Here is a 24,220-nt window from a genome sequence, read left to right as displayed (position 1 = left end):
CTATCTATGCATGATTCTATTATTCTACAATTTAATTGTATTATTCAATGTTATGAGCTATATAATTTGAGCTCTGAACACTCCACGATAAAAACCAGATGATAAAACTTTATTGATCAACGTGGAGAAATACGCCGCACTCAAAAGACTGCACAGGGAAAATGAAAATAGAATCTAAGCAAGTGAAATATTAAAACAAACAATAAAACAAGAGAAATAATGAAATAATACAACAATGAAGCTATAAACTAGCTATTTAGCCAGTAAACAAGTCTGGGGTTGTATAAACATATGAATACTGATGGAGTGACTCAGAGAACTGCTTTGCCTCGCAGGCTGTATGATGACAGACTGTATATATGTAGGAAGGGAAGCGGCTGCAGCTGCAGGATAGCTGACCCGTACAGATCTGTTGTCTTTCAGCTCCACCTGGAGGCAGTATTAGTCACTATCTTATTTGCTCCACTGTATAGTAAGCAGTCTGTTCCATGCATCCGAGTGACCTCACATGCTGCTCTGTGACTTCTAAAAAGTTCAAGCCATAAACGCATATGTTGAAGAGTTTTTAGTCATAAACGGCAGCTTTTTAGAAAACACTCTCGGCTGTTACAAACATATTGTTTTTGGTGGATTTCTTTATTTCTTTTTTTTCTTTGGTCAAGTGAGAAAGAGTTGTACTGTAGCCTCAGAATGAAAAATAAAATACTAGTGTGTTTAGCAATGGATTAATACTATAATACTATCATTTACCGAACATTATTATATAATGCAAGTATTATAATGCAAAATAACTAACATCTAAAGAAAACATGAACATGCAAAGTCTTATCATTCAATAAGACTTTGCTCCCCTTTCCATTGTTTCTTGTCTGAAATAATTTACCAAATGCTGATTGGCTCAGATATGATATGAACTCAGCCAGGGCCAGATTAACCCTCTGAGGAGCACAACATGCTCAGGGCCCCTACTGACCCCCTGTTTCTCCTACTGTCTGTGCTTCGTGTCTGTTTTAGTCAGTAATACGTTTATGGCAATCTGATTAAGCTCAAATTTGTTTAGCAAAATGCTCCATGTAATAAATAATTAAGTTCTTAAAACTAGATTTTACTGTAACTCAGGGCCCCTCAACAAGAAGGGCCCTCAAGATTATGTAAAAATGCAACATGTAACATTAAGGCCCCCCATTATTTCAGTTAGTATTATGTTGTAGTAGTTGTGCATCATGTACTACCAAACAAATTTGCAATCAATCACAAATCTAATTGCCACCTGGAGCCTTCTGGCCCCCTGAAGGGCCAGTTGCCTGCTTCACACAGCTGGTCATCCAACTTTGAACTAAGGTCATGTCGATGTACAGAATTATTCACCATAATATTTTACAGAATATAACTGTTAATATTCACTTGGTGTATTTTAGAGGTTGATAATTACACTTTAGTGTGATTATTGGGAATATGAAAAACAGTATGGCACTTCTATTAAAACTTCTATTAAAACTTACCACTCCCAAATGGACCATTTATTCATTTTTAAAGGAATTATATTGTAAGTCGTGCATAAAAAATATATTTGAAAAAATCTAATAACTAGGCTCATGGGCATCTTTCTGCTTGAGTAATATTAGAGATACACTTTAAAGTTTTTTAGTATCATTAGTTCTGCTCATGAAAAACATTCCAGCCAAAAGAAGTTTTCAGTCTTTGCATTTATCACCTCACAGAATATCATGGGACCACTTTGCATGCAGGGTAGATTCTGTTGTTTGCTGTTCAAGAGTGGACATTCACTAGTGTTCACATTACTTCACAGTCATACAAAATAATGCACACACACACCGTCGTCCCAGGTCTGTGCTGCACATATGCTCGTCTCAAATTGCTCTGTTGTCAGCTGTGTGTCATTTTACTCAGCAACTGCAGATGCAGCAGATGGTGTAAGCTTTCTTCAGCTTGCATTAGCTGAAGACAAAGTCCTGAGTAAGGGAAGTAAAGATGATGTATATTTTCCAAAAAAATAACCGGATTTCACTGCAAAGAAGTGTTTGAAACACAGATGCTTCACTGCTTTTATCAACCACAGTCTAGTTTCAACCACAAATACATAACCAGGTTGAATCATTCATTGTTTGTCGGGGATACTTACATTATTAAAAGCTTTCTCTGAATCATATGTCCTCTGCATTTGCTTGTGGCGAGGACTTCATCTGATGGAAGATACATCAGTAAATCTCCCCAACAGAGGGCATGAGCCCCTGTCCTCCAGCGCTGTTCTCTAAAACAGACAAGAATCAAGCTGTCAGTGGGTGCATGTCCCTGCCCTGTGTTATCAAAGTCTCTCAGATTCTCTGACAGACTCCTTAAAGTGATGTTTTCAGATGCTTCTCCCAGTCCGCCCTCAGTGTGAGCGGCCTCAGAGTGTTGAGGATGAGGATGCTTGGGTAGAGAGGGCAGAGTTGGCTGTGTGACACAGTGAGACAGCTCCAGGCTTTTGTTGAGGGACGTCTGAGTTTATGTGCTATATTTCCTTTGCTCCTTCTTGGACTTTGTGTCAAGAAGGACATGGTGGCTTCTCCCTTGGTGGTTTATGAAGCCAGAACTCGATTTGAGGTGATGTCAAGTCTTTGGACAGCTTTTCTAACAGCTCATAGAAGTTTTGAAAATCCCAAAAAAACTAATAAAAAAAAAATGTGATGAAAATACTTTTAAACCTTACATATGTTTTGGATCAAATTAGACATATTCTGATATTTGAAATCAGGAAAAAGACCCTCAGTGACAGTCTTTCACCCTGGAATTTGATGACTTTTCCTAAAGTAACCCAAAATACGTGACAATTTTAGATTTTTTAATCTTTTTTTTTCATGAAGACATGGGGGCAGAATTCAAGGAGGACCATGACACTGTCACTAGAACCCAGGCAGGCGGCTCCAGACCTTTGGGCTTTCAAGTAATGTTGAAACAATGAAAGAGTAAAACTATGTATAGGCATCATCATAGAGAAAGATACAGAGATGCTCAACAAAACCCAACAGCAAAACAAGCACAGTTAGCTGCAAGCTGGAAAATACATATGCATATGCTTCTGTCATGTGTGCAAATAAAACTTATAGTGTGTGTGTATGTTATGTAGCATCTAGTGCTGCCAGCAGGTCCAAATTTTAGCTTTTGTTTTTGGACAATATCTCAACAACCATTCATTAGCATGTGATGGTGTCCATGGTAAACATTAACAATGCAGCATGTTAGCATTGCCATTGTGAGCATGTTAGTACAGAGATGTTAGCATTTAGCTGAAAGCTGTTACAGCCTCTAGCATGCCGCTAGCATGGCTGTAGATTTCATAAACAAGTGGTGTAAAACCTGAAGGATACATTTTCCCTGCTCTCTAATTAAAGGACAGGTTCACAATTTTTCAAGTGTGTCTTAAAATAACAGTCAGGTGTCCATATGAACAGTGAAAGAGGTTTTTCTCACTGTATCTCATTCCTCCTGTTCATACTGACTATTAAAAGATCCTTCAAATGTGTTTTCAATGGAAGTGATGGAGGCCAAAATCCTCAGTGTGTCCACACAGTCATTTTATCTGAAGCTTCTATTCAGCTTCAGCAGTCTGAGTTAGTCATATCAAGTGGATATCTGACACATTTACAGTCTTTTTAGCATCAAATTCCCTCTTTGTGTTTCCCTGTTGAGCTGCAGGTGGAAGTATAGTAACAAAAAGAGGGACTTTGGCACTAATAAGACTGTAACGTTGAAAGATATCTACTTGATTTGACTCATTTGGACGCTGAAGCTTCATATTAGCTTCAGATAAACTTTTAAATACATTTTTGCACAGAAGGAGGACTGTGGATTTTGTCCTCCATCACTTCCATTGTAAGGTCATTATGAAGGGATCTTCTAATGGTCAGTATGAACAGGAGGAATGATTACAGCAAGAAAAACAGGTTCCAATGTTTATTTGGTCTCCTGACTGTTGTTTAAGACAGACTTGAACAATTGTGAGCCCGTCCTTTAAGGGTTAATTAGATATTTATTAATGACAAATAGGGTATTTATTTGCAGGTATATAGACCACCTATGAGAGGATGCTTGGGCTTGGTCAAAAATGAGCCGCTCCATAGGCTATTGTGAAGAGACTGAAAGTGAACAGTGTGTAAATGGAAACTGTCTTTAAGTTTTAATTCCTATATGCATGAATGTTTAGTGCAGAGCTATTGCAAATAGGTGGATTCTGAAATTCTTCCATTTCCTGTTATGACTGAGCTTAGACGTGATGACTCATACTGAGATCTCTTTTTGTAATTTACATATGCAGTATGCACGCCAGCAGACCGATGGTAAGACTGTGCAGCGGGTCAGGTCAGGTCACCGTCGTCACAGACTAAGTGCAGGAAACACGATCCCCACTGCGAATCCCACTGAAACTGACATTTGGGTTATTATGCAAAGGGATAAGTGGAATGAACGATTCTGTCCTGCAGCAAATGAAGAGTCAAGACTCAAATCTGTGATGTCATACTGATCTACAGCATGGAGCCTCTCTGTTGGCAGTGAATAGAAGGCTGACTTTGTGAATAAGAAATTACCCCCCATATACTGAGAAAGTCATCCTGAATTCTGTCACAGTGACCTTTTCTACCTTTTACAATTTATTCTCCGCAGAGATTTACATCAGTATCGCAAATTCAGATTAAGGGACAGGGCAAATCTCTAATTTCCAGCAAAGTAGGTGGTATATTTTATACTCTCCCCTGTAGCTTCATATTTCAGAGTTACATTTCACTTCTGCTGTCCTTTGAGTCCTATAGCTCTGCTAATGCTGCAGAGGGCCAAAAAAGTAAGATTGAATGCCTTTTTATTCCCTTCTCGACTCTGATTAACAGAGCTCTCGGTATGAAGATTGACAAACTGTTTTATCTTCTTCTTACTTGGCCTGAATGGAGTGATCATCATTGAAATCAGGCCCTATTCACTCGAAATTGCACATAAGAAGTACCCAGCATCCTTCAGAACAGTATCTACATGGATGTGAGGGGAATTGTGTAAGATAGGTTTTGGAGGAAATCTAATTTATTATTCTTGCATGAACATAGGTACAACGGTTAATTGAATGCTGCTGTATTATAGAAGCTGTGTTGTGGCAGTGGGAAACGAGGTCAAAGTGATTCTTCAAAGGAAACCAATAGTAATGTCACCACTGGATGTCAATGTGATCCCAGAGGCCTTTTGGTTCCCGATCACACCCACTAGAGGTTTTGGGTCTCTGCCTTCTGATCCATGAAGTCATTGGCAGCTGTAGAGAGCCAACGGAGCTGTTATCACAGAATGGAGATGAATTCTCTGGAGTGGCAGCTGGGCTTCTTGGGGTCTTACCAATAATCACAGGAAACTGCAGTCAATTTGGTAAAATAGGGGGAAAAGATGCAAAAGAGGCTGTTACACAAAGTCTACGTCAGATTCATATTGAAATCAGATTTTAAAGCTGTTTCAGTTGATTTTTTTCTTGGGCAGAGGATAACAACCTGTGAACATAACATATCATATTATCACCGTATATGTTGATATGGTGAAAGTTGCTTATTGCTAGTAACAAATCCAGCAGACACAGTGCAACGTTACCATTCATTTCAAGTTGTGTTTCTATCCACCTGATGAATTCTAAGTTCAATATTCACTCTGCTTTTAGTTCTGTTTCAGTCTCCTCCAACTTCTAAGAAAAATATCTTTTATGTGCTGACAGCACTAGAATGTTTGACATTAGACAAAAACAGCCTGTATGTAGTACAGCACATACAGTACTAACCTGTATGTGTGTTTTTTTCATACACCTCCAAGGACTTGTTAAAAGGACAGCCCAAAATCATATAGCCTATTGGGAACATCACTGATTGGTAGATACAGTTATACAATGTACAATGCATTATATTGAAAATTCCTCCTAATATTATGTCCACCCCATTAACTGGCCCCTTAATCACATTGGACTTATGGTTGAATTTCAAAGGACATTAAATCACTTTTAGAAGGCCAGTAAAACCTCCTTTGGGTCTTGTAGTGTATTCACTGGAACACACGGGTCCAAAAGGGAAGAAAATTAGTGAACCAGTGTCATCAAAAACTCTACTCACTGCTGCAATGTTACTGCAAAGCATACAATTCAACATTCCACTGTTAAAAACTACAACTTTACAACAAATTATATTATAAATCTTTACCACATAAGCTGAAGCAAACAGTACAATTTGTATGAGTTATGGCAAAAATGTTGTCAGTTTTTATGAATGTGTCTCTTTGAGGTTGTTTATAAAGAGCAACACTGATCATCTTGACTTCATGGTTGTTTTATTTCAAATATACAGTTCTGAAAGAACATATTACAAAATATATACTATAGAGACTTAAAAGTTGGATACACAGCGGCGTCCAAAAGTCTGAGACCGTGTGTGAGAGTTAGTCAGGGATTCTTCTAAGAAATGGAATAAAACCAGCTAATACATCATGGCAGACAAGCTGGAAAGAAAGCTGTTAACGTTAGCTAGCCCGATTCACTCAAAACTCCAGAGTTCTTAAAAACTTTACAAAAACTCAGATTTTAATCTTTGATTGTTAAGCTGTCACATGTCAGTCAAACTGTCAGCAATATTAAATCTCAACATTTTGAATGTTCTGCGCACAACGAGTCAGCAGGTCCTCTGGTCCACCCACCAGACTGATGTGCACCATTGACTGTGCTGATAAAATTAAAATGTGATTAAATGGGTTGCTCCATTTATTGGACTCTTTGTCTCCGGGCGTATATCACAGCAGAGGTCACTAGTAGAGGTCAGTGTTTGGTGTTAGAACTGACTTTACCAATGAGGGAAGCTGATAGAGAGACACAGAAATGACATTTGTGTTATTCAGTTGCTTTTGCACATAATATTTTACACCACCATATTGCAGGCTCAGAAAGTAGTTATCCAGAGTGTAGAAGATTAAACTTTTGTTCTGTGTTGTTACAAGCAGTGATGACGACTTGATTATCAGGTTTTCAAATGGAGTGTTGTATAAAATGCAGTGATGAGGGTGTTTTTAGCCATGCTAGCGGCGTGGCGTGCTAGCGGCGTGGCGTGCCAGCGGCGTGGCTTTGAGGACGGCCGTGTTGGTCAGTCAGTCCGTCTGCCACTTCCAGAGTGAATATCTACAAATATTTGATTGCCACAATGAAACCTGGTGCAGACTTTCATGGTTCACAGATGTTGTAATCTAATAACTTTGCTGACTTTTCATTTCATGCCACCATTATGTTGACATTCTTGGTTTGGAGTGAAATGTCTGGACATGTCTTGCCATTAACTTTGGTGCAGATATTCATGTTCCCCACAGGAGGAGTTTTAATCAGTTCAGAACCAAATACCTGGAAAACTAATGATATTCCCGTAGGCATCAGAATTACTTTGTGTTTAGTGCTTATTTGCGTTACAACAAATATTAGCATGCAGACTAAAATGGTTACCTCTGAAACATTACCAAGATAAACTTGTCAGCATACCAGTGTTGGGTCTCACAGGCTGACCACGTTTCAACAAGAAACAAAGGGAGTCCTTAAGAAACTCAAGTTCCCAGAGTCCTTGGTTGTTGGTTTTCCTCTTTTATCTTCTTTTAATAAATGCTTTGGAATAAACCTGCTGGTCTGTTTAACCTCTGCTCTGCAAGGAACTCCAAAACCCTTCAACCTTGACCAGCTATTGATATAGTCATTTTGGTTTTAGTTATTAAGTTAATTATTAATCAGAGTTCCAAATTGATATCTTAGTGAATTTTATGAGACTGAATCAATAGATTGGCTATTTTTTCCCTGACTCCAGGGTGGTGCCCCCTTATTATTGATTCTCATTAATAATTTCAATTGATTTTAATAATTAATAATTATCTTTAATCCCCCATAGAACTGTGGCTATAGATGTTAAGCTTAGGCTTGCAGAGGAGCTTGTATGCTTGAGAATCTCAATGACTCTTTGTGCGGACCAACATGTCAAGCAAATTGTTTCAATTCCTGTTGGAAGGCTGGTCCCAAACGGAGACAAAAACAAATGCACAACATACAAGCACAAGAGAAACAGACACTGGAGCGTCTCCTAGCAACCTCTGTGCACATTCACCTGCAGCACATGCAGCCCGCAGAGGCATAATTCCAACTTAAGTGCAGGAATTTTGTTGAGCAACTTGGAATCATCATCATCCGCAGCTGCACTACATTCCAGTACCATGAGTCACACTGCAGTGGTTTTGAACCAATGTCAAGTAAAGGTATGAAGGATCTACTCTATGTTTTGAAATTGCATTTGGCTTTAATAGCATCTGTTTGAAATTTGAATGAAATGTTTGAAGAGTGCGATTTCTTAGATGTGGTTTGCTGGATGGTTTCCTTCTTGCTGTGTTTCAATTTTGATTTCGCAACCGCATAGTGTGAACAGAACTTGTAGAGTTGTGTGTTCTCCTTCACTGTGGTGATGGACTTTTTTTTACTTTTCCCCTCCAGAAACGACAGAAAGACTGAATAATAATTTGCGTCTGATGTGGTTTTTCCACAACCACAAAGTTCAACCACCTAGTTAAAAATTCTTAAAACTGCATCTCCTCCTTATCCCTTATTGTTCACTTCTCAGTGTTTGTGCTCTGTAGGCTTCAAGTGTCCACATCACACTTGTGTGAGTTGTGTGCTGGACCAACTGGCTTCCAGCTGTGATGTCGCAGGTAAACCACTGATACTCAGATTTCAGGTGAGCACAGAGAAACTTTCCTCCTCCAGCAGCTGAATGTGAAAACAAACTCTGTACGTACATCATTCTGCACAGTGACGCTTAAACATCCAAGTAAAGGCAAAAGAAAAACACATTTTTGAGTGGAGGGGAACTTTAAGAAGTCATGCAGGGGAACTGTTTCAAAATTGCATTACCTACCATCCAATAACATTCATACTGGTTGATGGTATGCACCATATATCAATAGATTTTCTTTTGATACAGATTGACTTTCTACTTTATGTCACAGGCAGAGCTCTTACACAGCGCAGACTGATTTCAATTTTCAAAGTAAAACATGTTTGTATTTCAAGTGTACGGCCACTGAGCAGCCGAGCTGTCACATATTTAATAGATACGTTCCTTCAAATCACCTTTCCTGAGTGGTAATTTGGCTGGTACACTAGACGGCCGCGACAGAATGTTTAATATTGTTCTCAGCGAGCGTTCGTTTGATGCATGAGAGTCGGAAAGCTGATTTATTACAGCAGAGGTATCATTTAACCGAATGTTTTCTGTGACACCTCTATCAAATGCTCAGGCTCTGAGTCTACACACCGTAGGGCTAGTATCTGAACCGACAGACACGGTAATCCCATCAGCATTTCATAATCATGGTAATATAAGAAAAAGACACTTGTCATAAAAGTGAATGAACAGCCGGTGCAGCGTTCTGCTCAACCTGCTGAATGAGGAATGAAGGAAACTGCAGGAATGATTGGCACATGAGAGGAAATGACTCATTAATGTGTGTATATAAGAACCTATGTGTCAGTTCAACTACAACTACAGGAGCAATGAGAGATAAGAGACGTACGCTGTGTGAAACATTAAGATAAAATGACGTTAATGACCCCTCACAACACCTCTGGGATGAACTCAAACACAGACTCTCCAGAAAGAAGCATCCACCCATCAAGCTTAGCGAGCAACAAGAAGCGCTGATGTCTTTGAGCTCAGCAGGACGCTACATGTCCCCGGCTGAGTCACTGACACAACATGTAGCAGCTGCTGTCAGGGCCAAAGATGCACAGTACTTTTGTTCTGAGCACTGCCTGCATTGCTCTGTAGTGATCTTATAGCCTACTGTACTACAGTCCTGCTGGTAAAGGGCACTGTGGTCACCGCGAGGCAAGTTGAAACTCACAGTGAAACTACAGCAATGAAAAACATGTCCTGTAAATGACATCATATCACATAATTACCAGCAGATGATCATCTTCACAGGGTCGAGAGTGAACTCAACTTGTAAGTCTTTGTATTTGTACTCCTGTATTGATTTATCATATTTGTTTCCTGTTCGTCAGTTATATACCTGCTACCAAAAAGGTCACATTTTTTTGGTTTCATCATTACTCATCTTGCAAATTACCGTTATATTCTCAGTGGAAGTGAAGGCCGCTGATTTACAGGGTAACCACATGAGTAACCACATAAAATACATTGACAATAACTTTGATGTTATCCTGGTAGTGCAGCGCGTAGTGTAGTTCTTCTCCTACTTTGCACAGTTGCACTGAAGTGAGCACTACAAATGTTGTAGACCAACATCTGAAACAGCTGACAACATGGTGCAGCCCGTTATAAACACATTAAACACATTATAAAAGCTCCCGTCAGCGCCCAGCACCATCACTTCCCCACATTTCTGGATATTTCCTGACGTACCATGTGTGAGTAACTCAAAAAAAAAAAGAAAACAAAATAAGACAAAGGAGGAAATTTATTAATATTCTTCTTTGACACATTCAAGTTCATTGAAATTTGCCATTTATCAGACAATCTTCACATTTCATGTTCCAGGACACTTTAGCTTTTAATCACACTTTGAAGATCATCTCCAGGTATGATTCAGGATATAAAAATATCTGCTTTGAATAATTTGTGTTTTTCAACTAAAAAGTCAAATTTAACTGACTAAAAAACTCAAAATGACATCTATTCCTATTCCCAAATATACAAATATTAAACAACTGGACACAAGATGAAAAGTCGGTTCTTCCTTCAGCAAATGAATGAAAACAGCCTTCTAGTGAAGCTCAAACATCTTAGTGAAGGAACAATAAGAAAACATATTTGTGAGTGGATTTAAAAATCCTTGAATAACTTATTAACGAATTAGTTCTGCTCTGCAGGTTCAAATAATTAAGAGGGAAAAAAAGAAAGAAAGTGACAGATATACAACACAGAAAACTGTCAACAGAACATGAGAGCAGGTTCGACGTAACATGACAGTGAATCTATCTATGAGGCAGACAGACACTGACAGCCAAACACATCTGTATCTGACATAACCATCACGAGACGGAGGAGAGAGAGGACATGAATACACTCTTCCCCTCTATCCAAGTTCAAATGGAATCTGATGAAATGTAACGCTGAAATGCATTAAACTGTATCTATTTTGTTTTTGTAAACCTCCAAAATGTTACTATGATCATGATTATGACATGAAGTGTAACAATGACCAGAAGCAAAACACAGACAGGAGACAAGAACAAATGATTCCATGTTGATCAGGTATTTTGAACAAGCTCACCTGGAACATGCCCAAAACACTCTGAGAAGTTTACAATACAGTCAGGCAGAGAGCATTATGTATTTAAATACATTCACTTCCTGTACCGTTGAATTATCCCATTGACCTCTTGACATTTAGTTTCACATGTTGTGTTGCTCAGTCAGTGCGAGCATTAAGACATTCATTCCTGATGACAGAGTTTAAATAAATAAAACCAAGCACATCGTCTGATGAACATCACAGTTACTATGTGAAACAATCAGTCTGTCTCGGGCTCATTTAGGTGAATATAACATAGTCTCTGTCAACTACACAAGACAATGAATACTCTTTGTTTTTAATATTTCCCTCTCAACACTAAAAATAGAGCTGCAGGAAAATACATTTCTTTCAGTCAGATAACAGGATAAAAATTCAAGTTATCATTTTGCTGCGTGTCGTCTAGCTGCATGTAATGAAGCCAGATTTAACACAGCAGGATGCTGCATCTCCCCATCAGAGCTGCACAGTGCAGCAACATGCACTGATACAGCAGTGATACAGCGGTTTTTTTTTTTTTTTCTGGGCTCGGTAGATTAACTACTCACGCCACAGCATCACTATGACTGGCAGGTTTGCATCCAGCAGTACTGGATGGCGTGTAAGCTTTCTGACACCATAGGTGATATTCATGAGACCAACATAGATCATGTGGCCTCTTTTACAAAAACTTGTTTTATTCCTCCAGCAGAACAGATTTACTATTATGCTAAAAGGCCACTATGAGCGGCAGCTTTGTCCGTTCTTACAGCAACTATTATTAGACGGTGTGTAAGCATTCTGAAACAAGTACCTGACAACATAAGTGGTATTCATGTGACTACACAATTCCTGAAAATGGTTCACAAAATTCATTCTCACATTTGTAATGACCATAATCAATAGCCTTCTGCTTGATATTCTCGGCTGTTCGCCTTTGATTGAAAACAAGCAAAGCTTTCAGCAGGTCATTCAAGCTGGCATCTCTGCCCATTTTTTCCACCCAAATATTCAGCACTTCGTGCATCCTGTCTTCGAAGGAAAGGTGCTCTTTGCTTTTGATCACATTATCGACAATCCCGAGGTGACGGAAGAATCTCTTGTGGTAGTCGACGTCTAATTCTTCAAAATATTCAAAACATCTCCGCAGAGACTCTTCGCCTGCAAAACAAAGATAAAGACATTCATTCAAGCATCCTGACCTCACTCGAGAGTGTGTGTACAATCATGAAAAACTGAAGCTTTATCTACTGTTGTTTTTAACAAGAGGCTGTCACACTGATGCACGTGTGTCTACATGAGAGAAGGAATGAAAATGAAAATACTTTACCGTTCAAAGGAACCAGCTCAGGAAACTGCTCATCATCCTAAATGACAAAAAGAGAGAAACAATCATTAATATCCAGAGGAGAAGTGTAACCCCTGGTGAGTACAACACACCTCTAATTCAATTACTTGGCATGTCCACAACCCACATGCTCCCCGCTGATCAGCCAGTCGCTCCAGGAAGATTTCTCAAAATGCAAAGATGTATTTCAGAAAAATGTGAGCAAAAGATAACAAGCAACATTCTCTATTGATGTTAATCTTTAACACCTGCAACAGTGAACATGTGACTCATTGACTTTGTTTCCCAACAACACAGTTACAGGAGCCTGCAAAACACAGATGTTTCACAATCTAGATTCTTTAATCTAATGTCCAGTGAGTAACACAACTCAGTGGGAGATTTCAGACTGTACAGACTGTGACGTCGCTGGTTACAGTTCATCTTCAGTGAGTCACTGGCTTTGGTCAATAACTACAAACACTGATTTTGTGCAACAGGGCTGTGAAAAACTTTACTTCAGAAAGATGATATCACAACAGGTTTGAGTTAGACAGAAGCAGAGTTTAGTGTAGCGTGTGAATGATAACGCAGCTTTGTTGAACATGGATTTATTCACTTTGTCACATAAAGGTCCAAAGTGGGAAACTGGAGGAAGGTGACGGTCAGACCAGCGTAACCAGAGAGCAAAGGGTGTCTGCAGTTAACTCAGCGAAGCATGCAGCAGAAGCATGCAGCAGAAGCATGCAGCAGAAGCATGCAGCAGAAGCAGAAGACAGAGAAGGAAAGAAGCATGGATGGAAGCGAGGAAGGAGGTGCGGGTGGAGATGAGCTGTTGCTCTCACCCTCTCGTTGGACTTCCAGGGGACCATGGGGCTGGCGCGGGGGGGTGATGCGGGGAAGGCAGAGGAGTGCTGGATGGTTATACTCTGCTGGGAGTTACTGGCAGAGCTGCTGAGGCTTTCAAACAACTCTTTACGCTCATCCTCAATAGAGGCTGAGGATTTGGATCTCACCGGTTGCCGGGGTGAGAGCAGATTGGGGAAGCTAAGCCTGCGGGTCTGTCCGTTCCTCCTCTCCTCAGAGTAATGCTGAAGACATTTTAAAAACACCTTTAAAACATCTACATCAGGTATAGGCTGCTGTATTCATCCATAACATGTGAGGAAACTGGAATCAGCTTATTCTACCGCTCTGCACTTGTTTTAATTCATCTTACTGTAATACTAAAAATACTACAAGTAACGTGACTCACCTCTCCAGCTTTCAGCCCGTCAGGTCGGTTACTCTGAGAGTCTGAAGACAGGATATGAAGAGAGGATTACGCAACTTTAGAGAGTCCACAAGCAGCTATTTGACAGCACTCAAGTGTAACTTGAATTTACTTGAATGTGTAAATCCACACTGAATAACAAATAAAAGAGAAAACTGCTGCTGCACTGCTCTCTCTGGCCACAGCTGACCCACACGGTGCCAGTCTGTGCTGGATTGGGTGGAGTTTACCGACAGCACGGCTGAATCCAAATGGAAAGTTATTTTAATATGCTTTCCAAGGTTTGAACAGAATAATTATTACATACACGTGTACAGACATAGTTGAGTATGTAGGCCTGTAAGTGTTCACACATCATCTGCTGTGTGATCAACGTCACACCTGCCATCTGCAGTCCAGTTCAGCAGGTTTCTCCAGCTGTACTGTGATAAAAACATGCAGCATGTTGGCAAAGCTGTGTGGAGCGCAGCCTATTTATATCAAAGACAAAACTGTTCATCACTTTTCATCCTGAACCATTAACATGTTTCCTCTACACACCCTGTGACAGTCTTGCTGGTCTAATCACACATTCAGAAAGGGAAAGTCCCACCTGTCCATGGTTGTTTATTAGCTAAACCATGCTAGCCCTGTTAGCCAGTGTTTTGTAGCTGGTGTGTGTGCTTCTATCACTGAAGTGAAGCCTGTTGTAATGTTCCTCAACATGTGCATCGTTTTTAAACTTAAGAGCTGAAACAACTAGTCGATTAATCAGCTGGTTGATTAAGTCTGTTTAAAATTGATTGTAATTTAAGTTAATTAATTAATTAATAAAAATGAATTTAAGAAAATATGCCAACTATTCCTTTGTTCCAGATTCTCAATTGTGACAATTTGCTGCTTTTCTTAGTTTTGTGTGATATGAATGTGATGGTTTGTAGGTGTTGGAGTGTCGTTGTACTGCTCGCTGTTCCCTCTAACTAACAGAGGTGAGTGACGTTTCCTGCCTGATGTAAATCCACTTTTATTTTACCTTCAGTTTCGTTTTACAGAGAACCAAACAAGATATTTATCATCTCTGACTAGCTTTAAAGTTACTACAACCAACTCTCATTTTAGAAGCAAGTGAAAGAAAGATGTTACTTATTTTTAATACTATTTTTCTTTTTTAAACAGCTGTTTGCAGGATACATAGTGATGAGTTCATATCTGTGGCTGTAAGATTAATAGTTGTAATATGACGATGGTGAGGCAAAGTATTTAAGTGATAAAGATGATATCACTATAGAGAACATAACATTTTATTTATCAGATTCATTCCTTTGTTCTTGCTACACCACCACTCACTCTCTTCATTCACTCTCTAGCTCACTTGACCACTGCTGCTCTCTCTCTGTTGCTCGCTCGTCTTTTTTAAAATGAGTAATAAGCCGACAGCAGCAAGTCGAACTTTAATTTTAATGTTATGAAATGATTCTAGCAATGTCTTTGTTCAACGCTACATGTAATGTGAACACAGACTCTTCTGGTCATTTAGAATAATTCTACAGAAACAGCCGATTTTCTCTTTGATGATCTTGTTTGCTTATGTGGGTCATATAGAAGCAACATGAGACTGTTTCATTACCAGTTAATATTTACAGGAAGTGTTTGATTGTCTCCTGAGATTTACAGATGTACAGGTAGCCCAGTGTTTTTAGACTCTGCACTTGACAAGAATATCATTTGATTTAAAGGCCTCAAGATGACAGAAATACATTTCTTCATCTCCATGCTGCACCACATTTTAGTTGTCAGAAATGAAAATGTGTGGTGTTTTATTGTGTGTTATAATTTCCTGACTGCACCTGTTGATGTTGGTTCAACAGTGTATCTGTTGATTGTGCCTGTGAGCAGAAGTTCAACTACAGCAACTGTTCTTAAAAGATACATGAATCTTAAAATGATGATTTTTAACCTAAAATGTTGAAAGGGAACAGCAGTTTCCCCTCATTCTTCAAGATGTGGATTTTAAATATATATATGTTTATGTGTGTGAAAAAAAACTTCACTCACCTGTTGGTCTGCGTCTCTTCCGATACCAAACTATTGCCCAAATTAAGCAACAAAAAGCAACCAATAGGAACATCCCGATCACTGGAGCAATTACTGATTGAAACAAAGAAACAATTGACAAGCATTAGCACCATATCACGGTAACTTCATATATCAGAATATGGTCATAATATGACCATTTGAACAAATATACAGTCTTACAGCTATGGAGCATGTTTACTATAAATTTCCTTTCTTTTGTTGCAGATTTGAATCATGTGGGTGTAAATGAGATGAATCAATTACACAACATCACTCTGAAGTTACAAATATCACAATATGTGACATAATAACTTTATATATACAGTTATAGAACAGACCACAAAATGCTTTTCAGTAGCTAGCACAGAGCAGAACATATATGTTTAATTTGTTTATTGGTAATCATGTTTACAAAAACAATGATAAGAACAGATCCATATACTGTCTATAATTATTATGTGTAATCACACACTTTTCATCATTAAGTTTTGTCTCTCTACTTTTCTTCCACTGATTGTGTACCGTACCTGAGGTAGAGGCAGACGGGGACTGGATCTTCTTGCACTCTGTGTTGGTGGTAGTGGTGCAGTTCCTCACTATCACTTCATCTTTTTTACATCTAGAGTGGAGGCAGATGAAAAGATGAATTGAAAGCATGAGGACTTAAAACGAGTGAAGTTTTCTTCTGAACAAACATCCAACTGAGAAACAGTTTTGATAAAAGCTTTATTCTCCCATCATGAAGCAAGCGTCAGGTGTGATCTCTGGTTTTCCTACACTCACCGTGAACACGTCTTGCACACCTCACACGCTTGGTCGGGGGCACAGAATCTCCCCGCTTTGCACTGACATTCAGTGTCCTGGGTCGAAGTACACGGCCTTACAACCTCCTGATCTGAGAAAGAAACATGAAAAAGACTCTGTTAAGTCAGAGTTTCTGCTCCGAGCACTTTGAAATGGTTGAATATCGACTTTTCTCCCAGTCCTTCCAGTTGATAGTGAAAAGCCATCAAGCAGAATTACCTGGGCGACACAGCGTGCACTTGAAACACCGCTCCAGTCCGCTGGAGTGCTCAATGTATGTCCCAAAGACGCATTCCTCACACTCCCCCATCTCCCCCGCTCTGGTGCACGGCGATTTTACATATTTACCTGAGAAAAAAAACCAAAATGTCTTTATGCACCGACTTAACTGAGCCTTCAACATTCACCTGAACCTGTAACGTCACCTATCAATAACCAATAATCACAGTGAAGCTCAATATGTTTCATAGCTGTGTTGATGGATTTCTGATTCGCGCTGGTGACAGAACTTCAGTCTCTGAAGACTGACTCCAGTGTGGCTGCATGTGGCTCACCAGCTGGACAGTTTTTACAGCAGATGTTGTTGGACGGGTGCTCTACGTTGTCTCTGCAGGTTACATCTCGCCGTCTCCTGCTGCCTCCCAACTCGACGCCAGACGGCGGAAACGCCCATGTGGGTGTGAAGAGCAAGAACGATACAACCAAAACCTTGGAAAAAAAAAGAAATGACAGCAGTTAAGATGATCAAATCTAATTATTTAGAAATAGTTTGCTCACTTTTTTGTGGTAGAACCAGTTTTAATGATCATTTGTAGAGCTGAAATCATTAATTGATTAGTGGATTATCGGAAAATTCATTGAAAACTATTTTGATCAGAGCTGAAAGGAAAAATCGATTCATCCACAGAAAATTAATCAGGAACCATTTTAATAATCGGTGAAGAATTTTAGTAACTTTTTAAGCAAAAACGGCAAAAACAAACTGTTCCAACTGTAAAACTAGTAACTACTAACCCTAACCCTATCTGCTGATTGACTCAGACATTAATAAAATATTTGACATTTTACAGGCTAATCAAATGATAAATCAACTAAATGATAATAAAAATAATCATTAGCTGGAGCTTTTCTCTGTTATGTATATTTGGCTTCTGGATGTTGGACATTTTTCACCATTTTACAACATTTTATAGATTAAACAATCAATTAACTGAGAAAGTTATCAGAAGATTCATCAATAATGAAAATAATTATTAGTTGCAGCTCTAACAATTTATTTTTGTTTCCTTTTTGCTTTTTTTCAACATAAATAAATTATTTCCTCATAATTTGATTTAGTTAGTTGAGAAATGAGAAAGGCGACCAACACTATTTAAAATGATTATTTTTTACACATTATTATTCATGTAACAGGATGAATTTCCCTCCGACTGTCTTTCAATCATTTGATAGTTTAGCTCTTTGACGGCAGTCAAAATTCCCCCTCACAGGAAATGACTTGTTTACATAGGAATACTTATCTAAAGGCTCCAATACTCCAAACATTCAAGAAAAATATGAGTCAACTTTTATGGGGAAATGATTAAGATGATGCAACACTTCATAAGACTGTGTCGACCAATAGAAGGCAGCTGAGATCAGGTGGATGAGACTGGAGAATGAGATCAGTACAGACATGCCTCAAACTTCCTCCACAGAGCAGCCTGATGGAGGAGACGTCCAGGACAACACTACCATGATGTGAAGAAGACTTTTTAAACATACAACAGACTTTAAATGGAAAGAAGAGCTACAGACTCATTCATATATACTGTATTTAAAGACAGTCAGTACCTGGCCAGGTTGGATGACGGAATACCCAAATAAGGTTCGAGCAGATTTCATTTCCTGAGTTTATCCACCTCCTGCCCTACCTTCACAAGATCACATGCACAGGCATTTCCCTACAAGCATGATGCAGGCACGCGCGCGCACACACACACGAACACACAACTCACAAGCATTCCACTTCCTGTGCCTTCATCGTTACAATACAAAGTTATTAAACTGTTTAATAATAAATCTCGTGTGCAGATCTTCAAGTGTGCTCAGTTTCTCACAAGTCACACATTAAAAACACTCAATGACGCAGTAAAACAGAAGAAACTTCATCATACATAAAGACATATAGTTCTTTAAGAGTCATGTTTCAAATCGGCAACAAAAATTAAAAAGATGAACTTCGATAAAATTCCAACTTTCCAAAGTGTTTGCGTCGCTTCCGCTGACCGATAATCAATGAGAGGAAAAGTGATTGACAAGCTGTAAAAGCTGAAATATTCAGTCAATGAAGCAGTTTAGCAGAACATTCCTGAGCCGAATTCAAAAGAGATTAGTAACAGTTCATAAAGTTTTTCCCTGGAGTTTAATGTACATGTGTTAACCTGTAAGAGCACCTTTAATTAACACATTTTTAATCGGAGGTTCCCGGTAACACAGCAGGAAGACACACGGTGTGAAGGCTGGATGACTACAAGGTTATTTTTCCTTTAATGTTCAACCACAGAAACAGTTTCACTGACTGTGACTTTTTGAAGCCCACGAGGAATTTCACACCTGAGCTGAGTGTGAGAGAAAGACTTTAACAAGTCAACGTGACATTCAGCGAGGAAACAAAGCAGTAAAGTCCAAACAGCCAATCGTCCATATTCTGCTTTAAACTAGTTTAGAGAGGACACAGCGACTGACTGATAACTATCTTCACAGCGACACATAACTATTTTAATAATGTAATTAGTTACCACCAACAGTGTGAGAGTGAAAGCAGCCGTTTAAAGAGAAATAAAAACAGACACTTACTTCATTAAAGATGATCATGTTTCAGTAAAGGTGTAAAGTTTCCACTCTTCATTCGGTTCATTCCAAAACTTATCCGGCTGAATGTTTTGACGGGCTTCTCCGTAGTCTGGTCCTAAAGTTAACCACAGGTGTGACGACGGCGCCTCGCGGGGATGACGTCGTATATCGGCTGGGCGGGGTCTAACTAGCAGCCAATCCGAGAGCCGCTTTATCACCAATCCCACAAGCACCGGATCACCCAATACTACACACTAATGATGGAAGGATTCAGCTCTGAGTGGAAGTTATAACAGAAGTATGTGGGATTACTACAGGACACTTTGAATATGAAAATCAACAAAATGTACTGAAAGACGGCTACAGGAAGTACTTGTCATGCAGAAAAATGACCCTTGTAAGTCATATACTCAGCATTTCACACAGTTTTAAAGGACCACTTCACAAGTATTCAAGTGTGTCTTAAACCAACAGTCAGGAGCCCAAATGAACATTAAAGCTGTTTTTCTTGCTGTAATCATTCCTCCTGTTCATACTGACCATTAGAAGATCCCTTCATAATGACCTTACAAAATAAAATCCACAGTCCTCCTTCTGTGCTAAAATGTATTAAAAGTTTATCTGAAGCTAATATGAAGCTTCAGCGTCCAAATGAGTCAAATCAAGTAGATATCTTTCAATGTTACAGTCTTTTTAGTGCCAAAGTTCCTCTTTTTGTTACTATACTTCCACCTGCAGCTCAACAGGGAAACACTGTCCGAGGAAACACAAAGATGCTAAAAAGACTGTAAATGTGTCAGATATCCACTTGATATGACTAACTCAGACTGCTGAAGCTGAATAGAATCTTCACATCAGCTTTTAAATGACTGTGTGGACACTGAGGATTTTATCCTCCACCTGTTAAATAAATGAAACAATCTAAGATGTTTAGAGGGTATATAATATCTCTAGACACATTTCAAATGTGACAGTTGGCCTCATTCAGACACCGCTCTCATTTCACAGGTCACAAGCCCAAAAGTTTGGGAACCACATGGTTTAAGTTAAGCTCTTGAGTAAATGTACTTAGTTACTTTTCACCACAGCCTGACTACAAATGTAATAAAAATTAAGATACCCCAATAGTGGATATTTTTATGTTAACCTGAGTTCTTCTATATTTGGGGTGATTAATAAACTGTTGCATCACAGGGTTCATATTATGTAAATGTTGGCTAAACACTGTTGCTGCAGCACATTGAACTGAACAACCTCAAACCAGGTTAGAGGGGAAAAAACATACAGACCACAAGGGAGAAGATGTGATCCTGGAGAATGCATTAAACAATCAGTATGAGATAGTTAGAAAATATAAATTAGAAGGAGACAGTAAACCTTTAGTTTGACCTTCTCAAACATCCCAGTTTAGTCCCAGACAAACTGACCTCACATTCACATGGTGGAGAGATAAGGAGATTACAGCCGTTTGTGCACTCCTAGAGGGGAAACATTCACATCTTATGAAAAACTCTAAAGAGAATTTGATTTAGATAATGGTGACCTGTTTAGATACCGACAGCTGAGACATCTCTATGAGACAGAAATCAAAAGTTTCTGCTGAAGGAAACAAAGTGATCGACTTATTTATTGATGCATATAAATGTACACCTGTAAAGATTGTCTCTAAGCTGTATAGAGGTCAGAGTGGTTCAGATACCGAGGGAGCCCTGGATATCATACCTGGGTCTGACCCCAGAAGGAATTATTCAAAACACTGACCTTGGCATGTAAAAAGGCCATAACAAGGAACTGGATGAAAAACCGTCCAAGCCCAGGACAGTGGCTGAGTATTGTTGAGGAGATGTTCTCAAAGGAAAGAATGAGAGCAGGGACCCTGGACCAACAGTAGCATAAAAAAGAAGGTCGAATCCTCAACAGACGTAAAGGACGGTGACAAAAGCTGCAACAAGAGCAGTGTGCTCCACTTCCACTTATTATTTTTATAGTTTTACTTTATTCTTCCTCTGTCTAGCTCCCTCGCATTGTTGTGCAGCTGACCATGTGTATGTAAAGGGGGGGGGGGGGGCAAAATAAAGCACACGCGTGCCTGTACTAATAACGATAGATCATAATATTAGTCATATAGTGGACTGATTATAATCCTTTTGTTCAACATTCAGTTTGTACAACTTTCTTTTCATCATGTCTAATTGCTCTTTTACACCTGCAGCGATCGACTGACCCTGGCTGTCTTCATCTCTCAGCTGCTCTGCCCTGTATCACTGTATCATTTCTCCCGTTTTCCCTTCAAGTCTTTGGGGAGTTTTTCTGCAGAGCTTGGGTTTGGTGTGGAACTGTTGCCTTCCGGGTCCAATAGTGCTGAGCGCCTACTACACTCTGCATACTGGATAAGTTGCCTCATTATTAAATAGGCCTACATAGACATTATTTCAATGTCACCTTTCTAAACTACACACATGCAGTTGTAGACCTCAGCACATCTATATCTTACATGTTACACTCGTGTGTTCTGTGATGCACCACTTGCACAGTAACTGTAGTCATGTGGTTTTGAAAAGTCACCGCTGTGATGTTATAACCTGAATAAACAATATATATGTTCATAGCTATTTTCATAGTGTCTGTAGCCCTGATGCTTTTCTAAGAGATAAGAAATGGTCAAAATGCACTTTTTGGATGGTTTTATTGACCTTGTCAGAAATATGTTTATTATTGAGGAGGTAGTGGAAGGTGGTGGTGTACTGGAGTGCATTATATTGAAAAGTGTACCTAATATTTTTACAAGTTTTGTAAAAGTAGGATTTTTGGCAGAGCTGTTGTATTGGGTTGCATTAGGTTGCACATAGTGTTCAGTGAGTGTATTAAAACAATAAAGTAACATCATCTTTTAATATTATTATATGTAATATTACTGGGAAACTTTACATTTATATGCATGAATATAAAATTTTACACCAAAATCTCTTTTAAATTGAATCTCATCTCATTCCTGCACATCTTAAAATTTCATAGCAGTCAGTCAGATGAATCAAAAAGTTAATTTGCAGTTAATTTTCAAATGCAAAATATGTGAGTAAAAAGCTCTTCTGTGACTATGCACACACTGTCTGTCACCTTGTGCATATAAAAGTATAAGACATCATCACTATTGCTGCTGTAGTGCAAAGTGAATAACAGTTCTGAGTTCTTCCTCTCAACTTCCTGTCACTCAACAACTGTTCTGATGTCTTCCAGTCAGGATTTCAACCACACCGCAGCACTGAGACTGCTCTTGTTAAGGTCTACAATGACATCCACTTAAAGACAGACAGTGGCAGAATTTCAGTCTTAGTATTACTGGATCTCAGTGCTGCAAAACATATTACTAGACTGACTGGAACACTGGGTGGGACTCTCTGGCACAGTACTAAACTGGTTTGAAACCTACTTAAAGGACAGGGACTACTTTGTGTCTATAGATAATTACACATCTGAGTGATCAAAAATGACCCGTGGAGTTCCCCAAGGCTCCATTCTGGGGCCTCTTCTGTTCAACATCTACATGGTAATGTTGAAAACCACAAACCAAGCCAGGAATCTTGGTGTAGTCGTGGACTCAGACCTGAATTTCAACAACCACAATAAGACAATTACGCAGTCAGCCTACTGTCGCTGTAAAAATATATCAAGGATTAAAGGAATTATGTCTCAGCAGGATTTGGAAAAACTTGTCCTGCATTTCTCTTCAGTAGACTCGATTACTGTAACGGTGCCTTCACAGGTCTCCCTAAAAAAACAATCAGGCAGCTGCAGCTGGTTCAGATGCTGCTGCTTGAGTCACTAAGACCAAGACAGTGGATCATATCACTCCAGTTCTCAGATCTTTACACTTCATGTCTGTCAAAGAATTGATTTTAAAATACTGCTGTTGGTTTATGAAGCACTGGATGGTTTAGGACTAAAATCTATCTCTGATCTGCTGCTACGTTATGAACCATCCAGACCTCTCAGGTCTGCTTTCTGTCCCCAGAGTCAAACATAAACATGGAGAAGCAGCTTTCAGTTTTTATGCTCAACATATCTGAAGAAACTCCCAGAAAACTGCAGGTCTGCTGCAACTCTCACTTCTTTCAAATCAAGGCTGAAGACTTTTCTGTTTACGGCTGCCTTTGATTAAATCAAATAATTATTAATTTCTTACACTGCACCTTCATTTTTATTCTTGTATTTTATACCTGTCTCAATCTATTTTTTATTCTCTTGGCTTTTTTAATTGTATTTAAGTGTCCTTTTATTGTGTCTTTTGCACTTTGTCTCGATGCTTTTAATGTTTTATGTAAAGCAACTTGAATTGCCTTGTTGCTGAGATGTGCTGTATAAATAAACTTGCCTTGCCGTGCGTCTCTGCTGTTCAGCCCTGCAGGATAATGGGGAGAACAGAGAGTTGTAAAAGCCTCTCATCATAAACTGCATGAAGTCAGCCATCATCACAGTTTTTAGTAAACCTCATTCTCCTGTGTGTGCCAGTTTACCATTATCTAATGAGCAGTTGTCTGCAGCTCACAGATATGCAGCCAAACAGGAAGAGGCGGTTCAACAGAACATCTATGGCAGGGATG

The 24,220-nt window shown here is 39.1% G+C and overlaps 1 protein-coding gene across 3 annotated transcripts; it reads right to left on the bottom strand.

Annotated features, from left to right (window-relative positions):
- Positions 1 to 10,491: 10,491 nt before the first annotated feature.
- hdr (hematopoietic death receptor) lies at positions 10,492 to 19,760 on the bottom strand. 3 transcript variants are annotated; one of them, XM_067601633.1, is made up of 10 exons: positions 19,623 to 19,760; positions 17,339 to 17,492; positions 17,004 to 17,132; positions 16,764 to 16,875; positions 16,508 to 16,599; positions 15,960 to 16,052; positions 13,908 to 13,948; positions 13,498 to 13,743; positions 12,656 to 12,692; positions 10,492 to 12,486 (listed from the first exon to the last, which is right to left on the bottom strand). In XM_067601633.1, exons 1-10 carry the CDS (start codon positions 19,638 to 19,640, stop codon positions 12,167 to 12,169), a joined length of 1,242 nt encoding a protein of 413 aa, XP_067457734.1. In that variant the 5' UTR covers positions 19,641 to 19,760; the 3' UTR covers positions 10,492 to 12,166. The 3 variants fall into 3 exon arrangements, with proteins under 3 accessions (XP_067457734.1, XP_067457742.1, XP_067457752.1); XM_067601641.1 differs by having other exon boundaries at positions 13,669 to 13,743; XM_067601651.1 differs by lacking the exon at positions 13,498 to 13,743.
- Between the last annotated feature and the right edge of the window lie 4,460 nt (positions 19,761 to 24,220).

The sequence above is a fragment of the Thunnus thynnus genome, chromosome 2, assembly GCF_963924715.1.
Source record: "Thunnus thynnus chromosome 2, fThuThy2.1, whole genome shotgun sequence".
Classification (NCBI taxonomy): Eukaryota; Metazoa; Chordata; class Actinopteri; order Scombriformes; family Scombridae; genus Thunnus; species Thunnus thynnus.
Note: the sequence above shows the minus strand (reverse complement) of the source record. Positions and strands in the feature narration are given on the sequence as shown.

Bases quoted from the DNA above. Each gene is read 5' to 3' on its own strand.
- hdr (XM_067601633.1), bottom strand. The intron at 16,876-17,003 runs GTAATTCTGCTT...TTTCTTTCTCAG, and splicing joins GTGCACGCTGTGTCGCCCAG to ATCAGGAGGTTGTAAGGCCG. The intron at 12,693-13,497 runs GTGAGAGCAACA...TTTGTCATTTAG, and splicing joins CCTGGAAGTCCAACGAGAGG to GATGATGAGCAGTTTCCTGA.